This window comes from Lepisosteus platostomus, chromosome 18 (assembly GCF_059453375.1).
Source record: "Lepisosteus platostomus isolate fLepPlt1 chromosome 18, fLepPlt1.hap1, whole genome shotgun sequence".
Classification (NCBI taxonomy): Eukaryota; Metazoa; Chordata; class Actinopteri; order Semionotiformes; family Lepisosteidae; genus Lepisosteus; species Lepisosteus platostomus.
Window position 1 is genome coordinate 10,997,649 of NC_142628.1, and position 13,655 is coordinate 11,011,303.

A 13,655-nucleotide genomic window follows, 5' to 3' on the forward strand; every position below is an offset into this window, starting at 1 on the left:
TTCCAGCTTTTGGCACATCTCTGTTTTAATCAGTTCGTTTTTCAATGGAACTCTAAATGATTGTATTCATCTGTTGAGAATTTATTTTTCAGCCTCAGAGTCTTTTTTGGGGGGTGCAGAACGGTTAAAAAGGTCTAATTGAAGTAAGTTCAAGTAAGGGGAGTCTATTAGCCTCAGTTATCAAGAGCTTAGAAAGAAAGCAGCACGCTCGGTTTATCGTCAGATCAACGCTTTTCTGCCAGCGGCATGTAGGAAGCTAGACTAGGTCATCTCGGGCGGACTTGCCAAGTGGAGCCCAGTCCTCTTGAGTGATGAATCAAAGGTTTTGTGCAGACCACTCTAAAGGCCTACAACAACTGTGTGTACAACAAACTCAGTGATGAGGAGGTGATGATCTGGGTGGGAGAGTGTAAACAAAATCGAACTCCACCTAACATGACAGATGGAAACTTGACTGTCTGGCTGCCTGCTGCCCTTCCTGTGAGCTCATCCTGATGTTACAGCACGCCAGCAGGACAATTCACACCCTTCTTCTGCTCAGTGGGTTTATTGCAAGACAAAGACAGCCGTGCATGTGCATTTGAAGATCAGTGGGATGATGTGTGGCGTGTGGAGCTCAGATAACCAGTGCCCAGGCTTGGCTTTGCTTCTGTCAGGCACCACAGTTACAAGGAGCCTAGGACCCATTTGCAACAAATGGAAATCAACATAATGAATTGAGCCGTAAAATGTCGGTAAACCTGTTACAGAAAGTTGTCATCTCACTGTTAACTTCGTCAGTTTGCTGCAGTTATGACTGGTATTTTATACTGCATGGATCTTGCAAGAACCTGCAGCAAACTAGATTTAACAGGGCAAACTACCTTTTTTCAATTAATGTGGTATTCATTAGATCATTCACATCCATTGTGAAATTAAGCCCACTTACTAGTAAGATTCATTATGGTTTATAAGGTTTATTATGAGAAACAAAGTGAAATTATAATAAGTTATTTAACTTATAGAGATAGAGGTAAAAGGTAAATGTTCAATAATTTGAAAATGTAAATTCCTTTTTAAATAAAATAAAAGCCTTTTAATAATGCACCCTAACCCTGCTTATCTGTGTTTGGTACTTTAATCCAAGTAAGAAGTATTCATATCTAGAACTGCTACATTATGTGTGGTATAAAACAGCCTGGTATGGATGAATGATGCCAGCATTAAGAAACAGTTTTCAAAGGTGTCTACTGCGAGTTATTTTGAAAGAAACAGTCCTCGCTTCTTAAAAGGAAAATCTTGGTATTTTAAAGACAGGATGTGGAATTGTTGTATAGCATGAAAGACTAACCCTGCAATTTGAAAATGTAAAACTGTGTTTTGGGCAAAAGATGACTCAGAGTTTATAATTAGTAGAGTCAGTGTCCTAGCCCATGAACTCCGGCTCCCATCCGGCTTTTAAATGGGGAAAAAAACCTCATTAAGTTTTGTGGCTAGAGATTTGAATAAGAAATTCACTTTCCGGTCTAGCAGGTATGGTATCCATTGAAACCGTGAAGTGAGTTTGAATTTTATATTTAGCTTTTCATTCACTTCAAAAACCTTAGTTCTGATCTCTAATTCACAATGGATCATGGGAAGAAAAACCCAAAATAATCTGAGAGTTAATTGTAGCATTTAAACCACAGAATAGCCATGCTGTAGTTTGTCTACACATACCAGTCTGAAGTATTAAACAAAATCCTTAATTTAGGCCTAGGTCCTTTTGCTTTTAAATATTCAAAACACTGACAAATTACTACTGCTAATCATAAATTTATCAACTTAAAATGTTGAAACACATTCAGACAAGAGCTGGTAGTTTTAAATACTGTACTGTAGGTTCTTAAATGTTGGAATCTATTCTAACATAGAAAACATTTTAAAATTAAGGCTACGTTCCACTTACGAAAAGTGCTGAACTCAGGTGTAATGGTAGTTAATATTCTGTTAAATGCAATATTATGCACATTTCCCTTTACATTTCCTATCATAGTGTGAGACGAATCATTGCAAATATTTGTGATATCAAGATGTTCTGTATGTTAAACTATTAAGAGGCTATTGTGATCTACAGTACATTCACATTATGGAGAAACAGCACTAACCAATTACATATAATTTAATTGAGAACTAAAGAATGTAAATACCAATAAATAGATACTTGTTTTTTTTTCCTATTACAAGATTTCATTAGGAGGATGAATATGAAAAAATAAGGCTACCCGATCTGCATTTTGAGGAATAGAGAATTGTTCTTAAGTCAATGTCAATGAAAAGTTAAATACAATTTGAACAAGCAACTGCATTCAGAACAACCTCTTTGAGCCGATACAAGGAGGAAAAGTAGGTCACTGATTTACAAAAGATTTGAACAGTTTCAGTAAAAAGAATGTCTATCGAAAACACCAAAGCATTTTTAGTAAGTACAGTTAAAAATGCAACATTTTTCCATCTCAATGCAAATACAGTCTTGTTACAATTGAACAAATGGCTACTCACTATATCACACAGCACAGCTTGTTAGCATTGCAGAAGGAAAATTACATGTATGTACACAAAATAAAAACAAATTATAAATATTTTAGTTAACTTTACAAGTTATATGTGACCAATATTTTGTAGCATAAAAAGCACTCTATTAAATAACTGGCACAGCCCTAGTATTTAAGGTTCTGAACAAACAGTGGTTAAATAAATCCAGCAAACATTTCTCCAGTGAGTAAAATTAATAAGTCACAATCAAGAAATCCCTTTGTACAACAAAAATCAGATTCTTTATACAATATATCAATACAAGATATTTAAACAATTAAAAATGCCATATCTGAATTCTGTACAAGTCATGTTAGTAATTCTTAATCTGAATTGTGAAACTGTTGTCTTTTGTCAGGGTTGCCACAGAACATTAAAATTCTCAGTTAATAAGCATAATCTCTGTTATTCTTGGACTTTAAGTAGCTGCCAAGACCAGAACTGTGGGTCTCAGTGCTACTGTATTTAGCAGCAAATCAGCAAGAGTTACTGAACCAGTTGATGGTACTTTGAGATGTACATGATCTGGGGATTTGTCATTCTTATGACAGCCCTTTTAAACCTAGAAACATCATTTTCATGTAAGAAGAAAACATGTCTGCTAATACATTTCTTAACATTTTAAAATTATATGCTTGGCAAAGAACTACTCAACCCTCCCTCCCCCTTATTTTAAGATGTCACTGGTACAAGTTGCAGAAATGTTGATCCATGTACAGTAGCAAGTACACAGAAACACATAATACAAGTTTTTAGGTGAGGGCATTTCCTTTTGGCTGTTAGTACAAAGAATGGGCATAGTACAGAAGGTATCTTAAAAAAAACAGCATGTCATGTGATAAGTCATCTGTGCAAAGCGCTCTCAAGGTGCAGGAATAGACATTCTACCTTGATCAATAAAAAATTCCAGAGGGATTTAAAATACTTCAACAGCTAGGAATAAAATGTTTTTTGGGGGGGAATTTCTTTTCAATTCATACATGTAAAGAACATCTTCCCATATATACCATACTTTAAACAGTTTTGCGTTTTCCTTTCATTCATGAGTACCTTGTACATTAATGTTAACAGTTTTAGAAGATCCAGTTACGAAGGTTCATCAAAATTCATTATTTGTAAGAAGCAAAACGGTATGTTCTAAAAAATGTGAATCAATTAGTCTAATCGTCGTACTGAATACTTCTGTAATATCAGGTGGATCATCACTGCTAGCCTGTAAACGCCCTGGAAACCAGAAGTGAAAAGGCCTTGTCTGAAAATAACAGCCCTGCCCTTTGGCACAGACAGAAATACAAACACAGGAAAATGTTTTTCTAAGCGATAAAAGCATTTTAATTCCATACATTTAACTAAATTCACTCTCGGAAAGCCTATCGTGTTTTGTCACACACCACTCAAAGTATAAAAAAAGTTCATAAATAGATTTGACGAATCACTTGCTGTATTATGAGTGGCATATTAGAGTATTAGGTTGCTCAAACCAAGAACAATAGTCCACAAAACAATTGACACACAAAAGTAGCCCAATAACAGACCGCCGTGTTGTTCCGTTAATGGTTGCAGATATGTCTTCATGTTTATTTGTCAAGTTTGTGGTTTTCTTCCTCCACCCGTCTCCAAGTCTGATCTCTGTGGAAGAAGCCATGAAGTTTGATAGCACAGCTGGAAGCAGTCTGCAGACGAAAACAGACACTCGAAAGCAGAACGGAGGAGGAGGAGGAGGCGAGGCCTGGCTGTGGGGGGGGAGGGGTCACACCTCGCTCTCGGTTGAGGGTTTCGGAGGGAGGCTCCAGCCGGTGTCCGGCAGGGCCCCGTGCCGCTCGGGCGTGGCGGCCGCAGCGGTGTGGATGCTGCTGCACTCGGACTGCTCCTCCTGCAGCAGCTGCTCAGTTTCCGTGTCGTCCAGGGAGGCGCTGCTGGCCTGCAGGGACACCGTGTCCGTCTTCATGCAGACGTGGTCCCGCAGGATCCCTCCCCGGGAGGGCTTGATCTGCTTCAGGTCCTCCCAGTACAGCTCGTCGTTGGACAGCAGGCAGATGCCCTCCACAATCTTGATCTTCTCCTTGGTGTAGCTGTTGTCGCTGCTGGCCTACATCGCAAAAATTGGAGGCGCAATAGTAAGAATTATGAATACAAAATATAAATCTCGTTTAAAAAACCTGACAGTTGGCACACCAGCATTCCAGTACAACAAAAGTATGGAAATGAGGTCTATATACTCTAACACAGCCTGCATTGTGGAAACAGTTTTTGATCATTCAGACCATTTCAGTTCTATATAAAGTTTTATATTATAGGCTATATTTCATATTATTAGTCAGGTTCTGGAAGTCATGTTGCCATAATGTTACCGCACTCCACATCTCCTGATCTGCACCCATTTTTAAGACAGAAATTCAATTTCAATATTGGAATGATTTCAATACAGGAACTTGTGTTCTGCTGTGTTGCTGCATTTAACTTTTAAACACTAAAGACCTGTCTAGGCAAAGTTTTGCCTAGAAAGGCAAAGGGGTTGAATGCTGAAAAAAAGGAAAATCTAAATGAGAAAAGAAGAAATGATTGAATAAGGTAAGGTTAACTGAAAAGTTTTTTCATTCTATAAAGTAATTATTAAAACATTTGTCACCCTGAAAAATATCCCTACAGGTAAACCGGCACAAGTGTTAATAATGCAGGCTACTAACACGTTGCATACTGTATGTTAAAAAAAGCTGAACACAAAACATGCCAGTTTTTAGGGTGCTGAAGGTCCCTTCAGTCATGCTGTTTGGCTACCTTTAATAAAGTGTGGGAAACAGGTCAAAAGGTAAAAGGAGACAGGGTGTTGTAGGGATGAGAAAGCTGTAATGAAGAAAGAAAGAGTTGAACTTGCAAGTGTAGAAAATAAAAGTTAAGAATCTTAACCCACTAACAAAGAAATACACCCTGCTACATTCTGAATTGTAACTGCAAAAAGAAAAATGTTGTATAGAATAAAGTACATTCATATTGCAAATTTACTCAAGGCAGAGAATACGAATTTCTAGTTCTTATTTTCCATCAACATTGTTCTATAAACTACCCAATAGCTGTAAATTATACCATACCTAAAGCATAACCTTACACATAATACAAAACATACATAGTATCTTCATTTACCTCTTTTTTATATCGGAGCTGGTTATAAATTGGAGGCTTTTGTACAGTTTCTATTTTCACTTCTTGAGTCGAGGTCCTGTATGATGGATTACTGTAGGTGAGATTACTCACTCCGGGGTCAGCAAACTTGGATTTTTTGTGCCTAAAAAAGTAGCAAGACAACAAAATTCAGAAATCCTGTTACAAAAACATCAGATTCCACAAAGAAAGACATTTCTTGAACTATTTTGAAGATGTGAATTTAAGGAAACCAATACAACTACACGCGCATTGCAGAATTTTATATCATGTTTAAAATGTACTCGGTGACTGGAAGTATTTACTCAAAACATTGAGATGCAGTGCTGTTGGACTTACCTGTATATAATGACCGCAGCTATGAGAATCAGGATGGCCAACATTGTCAAAGCTCCTCCAATAACATAGCTGATGTGCAGGCCTTCTCCATTTAAGAAAGACAACATCATTACTATTAATTAATGATTATGATTATTCACATTATGTAGGAATGTGAACAAGTAGCATAGACATTAAATGTTACATATTTATGGTTTGTAGCAAACCGATTTAACACCCAACGCAAATCATTTTCAAATATAAAAAATGGTTAAAAAAATTCAGTACACATAATCACAGCTTATCATGGTTTGAAGTAATATAACCATGTTCATTATCAAAAACAAAGATTCATGGACAATATACATAAAACATTCTTTAAAAAACCAGAACATCAATTTGCCCCCTTACCATTCGAAGCCTTGACAACCTGACTGCTTTCAGTTATACAACGTTGCAGGCTCATGTCTTTCTCAGTGCAACTACAAAAATGGAAAGACAAGCGAATGCAATAAAAGCAGTACAAAAACCAAAGACGTTATTCAATGTATTTGTCATTTCAGTGTGTTTCAGTCCCTGCAGCATGTTGTCAAATCCAGGAACAGCAAAAATATTTCAATTTGTACAAATTCAAAGGAAATCATTCAAAGACATTACAAGAGTAAATATATAGGAAATAAGAAAATGAAGATGACAAAAGAGATACAAGATAGAAGTTCAGTGCAGAGTGAAAATGGCCATTGAGCAGTAGGCAATGTGGAGGTGAGGAATCATTCATGAAGATGAAGCAGAAATGCCACGGAGCTGAGAGCATCAGCCAGTGGCGAGAGCTCACAGCAGCGTGAGAGAACAGGAGGAGTGTTGAGGAAACAGAAGGGTGGTCAGGGACTGAGCAGTTCAGATACCAATGGTTAGATCATTCCACCACTGTGGAAGTAGGGAGGAGGAACACAGCCTGGCAGACGAAGAGGATGGCCAGAGATATCAGAAGGGTGTGTAGGGAGTGTGAGAGTGTAGAGCTACAGGGAACCACTGGAGGAGGGACAATGCAGTCTAAGAACATGTGGCGACTCTCTGGATGAGACAATAGGCTATGTTGCGTGTTCTGTGTGTCTCAGTATCCATGATCCAAGACCAGTGCCCCGCATGGGAAACGCGTGGAGGGCAAGTTGTTAAATATTAAAATCCATTTTTTTTCTAAAATTAATAACAGGCTTGGTCTGGTGACATGTATGTCACTGGAGGGAGGGGCAGTGTGCCTCAAAACTATTTTTATTTATGTTGGCCATGGGATAAAAAAATGTAAGGTACACTGGCTTATTGCAGGGATTACCACCCATCAAAAAGACATTAGAAGACATTGGTAGACTAGAATAACTAGGATAAGGTAACTGGATGAACCCACAAACCACCAGTATGGAGTCCAGATCCCTAAGCAACGCTGAATGTCACCCCCATATTACGGCATAATGTATACAGTGAAGGATGTTTTCATGTATGTACGATACAGGGCACACGGCTCACACAGAGGAGAAGACTAACGTCCTTACTTTGCTGCAGGTGGTCGAGCTTTAGGTTTGTCAGTAGACATGCCGGGGATCTTGGGAGGTTTGTGAGGCCATGTGGTGGTGGTGGTCTGAGGGGTCTCAGGGGTGGGAACATAACCTGCAACTGAAGGAGACATTACCAGCGTCAGCCAGTTAGTTTTACGTTCTTGTGTCAAAACACGTGAAAATGTATTTTAGTAAGACTTTATTTAAAATCTCTCTTACTGGTGGAGCAGGGCTTCCCATCAGGCTCATCAGGGCAAGCACACACAAACCCTCCAGATTTGGCAAAGCAAAGATGGGTACAACCGCCATTGTTTACACCACAGTGATTGGTACCTTCGGGGAGGCGAGAAGATTCGAGGTTCAGGAGCAGTCGAAACCAGTCTCACACAAACAAGCAAAAAGCAGTTTACATTTGCATTGCAGTTACAGCTTTTTTTCAAATACATTCCCCCACTCACTCACAATCAAACTGCCAATGATTTAAGATCCTGTCTAGAATATAGGGCACGTGGGGGATTAGAATTAGTTCTGTTCAAGCTTTGACATGATGCCAGCTCATAGCAGTGCTGTGTTGGGCACACAACATGTCACAGCGCAGGAGCTACTGTGTTACTGAAAGCTGACCGTGTTTAACTAATGCCCACCTTATCCTGGTGGCACTTTGCCATTTCTATGCTTCCACTTGACTTTTATTCATTTACACAGGAGCCCCAATGAACCGCATCAAGGGAATACCATATATTGCAAATATTTCTGAAAATAAACCGAGACATGTATTTGTGTCTTTATTTTTATCTTTTATATTTGTTGACATTCGGCAATGGAAAAATCAATAATACTGATATTATTGTGAATTATACGTGAACTTTGTGAACGTACTATATGGTTTCCATATTGTTGCAAACCCCTGGTCTCGCTATGGGCGAGACGGAGAGCTTGCGCAAATTGTGACGTGAAGCGGCCCTTCCCGCTCACTAGTCACAGACTAATGTAATGTATTATTGAATAAGTACAGTACAAGTTGTGCCGGCAGACATTTCACTGCAGAAAGGCTCCCACGTGGATCTGCATGCAGAGTTAACAAGTAAGTAGTAACAAGTAAGAGAACAATATTTCTATTGGATTAAAATAGATGTATTCACAATCTTGCCTGTTTACACTGTGTACCGGCCCTATTACATCACTAGAAGTTCTGAATTGCAGACAGTTATGAACATGTGGCACTGCACATACCTGGAAATAGTCTATTTTGTGATGTAAATTGGAGGCTTTACACATTACTGTGTACGTTACTTCCATTGTGGTTTGAAATGCTCTCATCAATGCCGATTCTTTCTAACCCCGAAATCCAAAGGATTGCAGTTCCTCTTTATTTGTCCCACTGATCACATAAACGTAGAAAATGATCATACTCAGCCTTACCAGTTTGCCTTTGAGGAGATACTACAATGATATCCATTAATCCCTCAACATTTGCAAGAATAGTCTCTTTGCTCCGTCCCGTGTGCTTATCTACACGCTGAATAGACTTAGTTTGCCAGTCGGTCCAGTAAATCCATCGGTCTTGCTGTGAGAGGTGGAAGAGAGGGGTTAGTTTTGAAGACACCGTCTCCAACTGAGAATGGAAAAAGAAAGAGAAAGGAGGGGGGGGGGAACAAACAAGAAAAGAAAATGAAGGTCAGAGATGAGAGGATTTTGGGAGAATGGTGTTATTTAAAGAGATGGATTTGACAGATGGGAAAAAAAATGTGAAAGAGGGATGATTCTTCTATAAAACAAATAGATACCTGTGTGAGAGCAAAGGGATGGGAGACCGGGCTGACAAGGATCTGCCGAAGCTTTCCATTTAGATCAGAACTCTCAATCCTGTCCAAATGAGCATCCACCCAATATATCCTGCATGGAAACAACCAGCACTCATTTATTACCACATATTACACAGTACAGAAGCAATTGGAATTCTCTCTCTCTTAGGGATTTCAGGGTAATCCAAGAAAATAAACCACACAGATATTCCGCAGGCTTGCAACTGTTCTAAAGATTGATCTTCTTGAGCTCCAAAGTTAGCCCCCACAGCACTTACAGAGATGTACTAGCCTCTTGCCCAGTCACTAAAAACCTTCAATGAAGTATTATTTAGTTTCATACATAAAAACTAATTCTACTTAAGAAAGATGTGTGCCACATATAGGTAATCCTTTGCACCTGCGCGTGTCGTAGTCCAGAGTAAGTCCATTTGGCCAGCCCAGGTCAGTATTGATCAGGACTTTGCGATCTGACCCATCCAGATAAGCCCTCTCAATCTTGGCAATATGGCCCCAATCAGTCCAAAACAGGTACCTGGAAATAAATGCACACAGTCACTCAATTTTTAGGCTATTGACGGCCCTTTTGTGGGATTAGATTTTAATGGGTTTCTAAAAAGTATAAATTAAATGACAAAATACAGCTGACCTCTAGTGGTTTATTTACTTTTATCTTAAAAAAGACTAGAAGAAAAAAGATGATTTCTTTACACAGAAAACTTCATTTTCATTAAGCACATCCTACCCCTTGCTTGGGAAGACCGCAATAGCCCTGGGCTCGTCCAGGCTGTTATTAATGAGCACTTTGCGAGAGGAGCCATCCAGCCTGGCCACCTCTATAGTGTTCCTGCCCGTATCGGTCCAGTACATGTTCCGCGCCACCCAGTCTACCGCCAGGCCGTCAGTGGTCTTCAGACCCTGCCCGATCACAGTCTCCATGCCACTGCCATTCAGGTTGGCACGTCTACAAACGGACAAACAGGTGAATAGGGTTCGTGTGTATTTTGGAAAATGGAAGACATTGGAAAGGATTCTCTTCTACACCTTCAGTATGATAAGAAAAAAAATCCATCGTAAAAGAACAACTTATGATAGGTAAGATGAAATAGATTGGGATTTTCTTCAACCTCAGAGGATGAATATGGATTGTAAACTTAGCTGTCGATTTTTATTTCTTTTAATCTTTACGGCAACGTAAGCCGGAAAAAAGGGGGCAAAGAAACGCCGGGAGTACTCATCCGCAGGAACCACCCCCATCTCCCAGGAGCCGTACCTGATGACATCCAGGGACACGTCAGTGTAGTAGACTTTGCCCTCCACGCTGTCGTAGTCCAGGGAGATGACGTTGCTGAGCTCCGGCACGGGCACGTGGACGTCGGTGTAGTCGCTGGTGTCGAGGGAGATGCGGCGGATGCCGACGCGGTTGGAGAAGAGCAGGTAGGCCTCGGGGACGTCGTCGCACGACCTGCCGTCTCCCTTCAGCAGGATGCCCGTGGGGCAGGCGCAGGAAGTGCCGTTGGGATTGGGAAGACACAGGTGACTGCAGCCGCCGTTCCTCCGGCTGCACTTATTAAAACCTGCAAGTGATCGAACAGCGCAGGGGTGATTTTCTTTCCTGTTTCTCCTACAGCTGGAAACACTTCAGGACTGGGGCAGTCTTTTGTTAAGCACTGGTCTTGTAGATTTGCATGTTCAAATCAAATCCTCTTATCTGTAGAAAACATACCGTGAGTCTCGTTGCAGTAAGAAATAGGTGGTTGTGAGTGTGATATTTGAATAAAGGGCTTAGCATTAGATTTCAATGAGTTACATAAATGATTGGACAAATCGATTTTAAATTTTTAAGACACTATATTGGTCAAATACAACCACCTAAGAAAGCACTTCTGAGACAGGTTTTTCAAGGAAGCTGACATTATATACAGTGACAAAGAGGAAAAACAACTGAATGGAATAAGCCTTTCACTTCTGACGGCCAATTGAAAAAGAGCTCTGAATACTGGCACTGCGCCTAGCAGGCACTGAATGGTTATGACAAACATTTTATCATATGGTCCATTGATTCGGTCAACAATGATGACCCTTTGTTGAGGCTTCGGAAAAACAAAAGACGAGCAAAACAATGACCTGAATATTTGGCAAGATCAGAAACCTAATCACGACAGCAACTGCACACTTTTTAAATCTGCAATAATGTGCAACATCCTATAAGAAAAGAGTATAAATGCATATAGAAGTAAATTCAAATGGAATGCTAAAGAGTCTATGCAAAGCATTCCTTTAAGGAATATAAAGAGGTATTCACATTCAGAGATGGAGTAATCAATAAACATAACAAAAAGAAAGCACTATGAATCCAGCAAGAGGACACTTTTCCTTTTTCTTCCCTCCCCTAATTAAACATCACCTCTGAGAGGATTTATTAATCAAGTCTCTGAATGTTCCTCAGAGTGTTAAACAGAGACCCCAGTGCGGCAAATGATGTGCTCATGCTGGTCAGATGACAATGGAGCAGCCTGCCACATTGGTAGCATTCAAGAATACTCGCAACAAGAACCAATTTGTTCCCCCGACTCTCATTAGCCCTCCATTGTCCTGAAACACATGCGCTGCATTAAATAAGCCGGTCTTCTCCAGAGTATGCTTAAAGAATAACCAAAAACGATAAAAAGAAAGTAATGCAGATTTAAAATGAACCCGTTATGTCACTTTTTGGAGGGGTACATTTCAAACATGGAAATTGCTAGATTCTCCCATGAAACCGAAATGATGGTTCATTATGGTTTGAGGTCATATTAAGGCCTGCTACCCAGGCCCTAGTTTTCATCAAAGTAAAGGCCTGGAGAATCCAGGGCACTCCAGCAAGCGCTCACTTCATCAAGAGGATCATACATAACCTTATCCGACACTGCAAAAACCATACCACTGCAACTCTTAAAACACAGTTCCCCTTTGATATGGCATAATAGTCTGCTTCACCTACAATGATGCCTTTAACTACCTGGAAAAACGCAGGCCTGCCTCATGCTTACAAGGCTTCTTTTAGGAAACAAATGTAGATATTCACTCTTTTAAAAGGTACATTTTAAAGACAAAGCCTCTTATTCACAGAGAGACAGTATACAAGCAGTATCCCATTAGAGATGGGTAAGGATGACTAAAATTTACATTCCCAAAAGGGAGTTCCCTTCTTTTAGCCATGCAATGGAATTCATTAGCATAGCTACACACATATATTTAATGAGTATGTACAACTTAAGAAGCCTTAAATACCGCTCATGAGGGCGCATTTTTCATCTAATGGTGACGCTCACTATAACAGACATGAAATGAGCGTGAAAGCAATTATTTTTTGGAGAATATACAATATCATAAAATAAGGCTTTGAAAGGGATAGGTTGTCTATGTAAAGTAAACATCTAGCTGTCACTAGCCTTAAAGCTCTAGAACTCTTTTGTCTTCTCTCCTTTGATGATATTACCTTCCCCTGTTGTCAGAAATTGCCTTCACGTATAGACAAACTACCCGTGCTGTATGAAAACTTTAAGAAGAAACTTGACTCGTTATACCGGCTTTTCATCCATGCAAAGCAGTCAAGTTAGGCACCTTATGGTTAGAAATGTTGTGAATATTTGTGTGCATATTATTGCCTTCATTACTTCTCTCCTTCTATATCTTCATTTTCTATATCATTCTTTATACCATAGAATACATTTAACATTCTGCATTCATACTTTACATAATTCCACTTATTCCGTAAAGGAACACAAAGTTTTTAGAATTCTTATGTTTTGTAGGCTTTTAGATGCTTCCTTGTGAAATCTGTGAATGCAGTGTTTCTAAAACACTCTTCATGAGAGAAGAACCTCGGTACAGGAGGTCAAAGGCTTGTTGCACAACGCGGTAGTACTTGTGCTTAAATGAATGCAGACACTAGAGGGCAGCATTAACCCATCCAGCTGAGTGCTGCAGCGCTTCAGAGCCGATCTACCAACCCAGTGGCTTCTCCCTGTCCACAGCCTGGATGTCCATGAGGCCTGGCAGGTTCCCCCGCACCATGATGCTGTTGCCTCCGGTGGTCTTGTCAGCCCTCTGGATGCTGCGACTCTGCCAGTCAGTCCAGTAGATATGAGAGCCGAGCAGGGTCAGCCCGTAAGGGTGCTGCACTGGGGACACCAGCGTCCGCCGATTGGCACCATTCAGGTCTGCTGCTTCAATGCGCTGAGAAAGGAATTAAAAAAAAAACATTGGAATGCCACCTATACAT

General features: G+C 40.0%; 1 protein-coding gene across 5 annotated transcripts in view; it reads right to left on the minus strand.

The window, feature by feature from the left end:
* Positions 1 to 2,415: 2,415 nt before the first annotated feature.
* The window catches only part of lrp4 (low density lipoprotein receptor-related protein 4), a 95,766-nt gene continuing 84,526 nt past the window's right edge, over positions 2,416 to 13,655 (minus strand). For 2 of the 5 annotated variants that reach the window (XM_088612050.1, XM_088612048.1), the window contains exons 27-38: positions 13,384 to 13,609; positions 10,662 to 10,965; positions 10,134 to 10,352; positions 9,789 to 9,923; positions 9,371 to 9,479; positions 9,006 to 9,198; positions 7,803 to 7,916; positions 7,581 to 7,701; positions 6,442 to 6,512; positions 6,052 to 6,136; positions 5,695 to 5,836; positions 2,416 to 4,642 (exon numbers count right to left, since the gene is read on the minus strand). In XM_088612050.1, the coding sequence (XP_088468176.1) occupies positions 4,304 to 4,642; positions 5,695 to 5,836; positions 6,052 to 6,136; positions 6,442 to 6,512; positions 7,581 to 7,701; positions 7,803 to 7,916; positions 9,006 to 9,198; positions 9,371 to 9,479; positions 9,789 to 9,923; positions 10,134 to 10,352; positions 10,662 to 10,965; positions 13,384 to 13,609 (2,058 nt within the window). In that variant the 3' untranslated portion in view covers positions 2,416 to 4,303. Of the gene's footprint in view, positions 4,643 to 4,686; positions 5,398 to 5,694; positions 5,837 to 6,051; positions 6,137 to 6,441; positions 6,513 to 7,580; positions 7,702 to 7,802; positions 7,917 to 9,005; positions 9,199 to 9,370; positions 9,480 to 9,788; positions 9,924 to 10,133; positions 10,353 to 10,661; positions 10,966 to 13,383; positions 13,610 to 13,655 lie in introns of those variants that run through there. The other 3 variants (XM_088612052.1, XM_088612049.1, XM_088612053.1) reach the window with 3 other exon arrangements.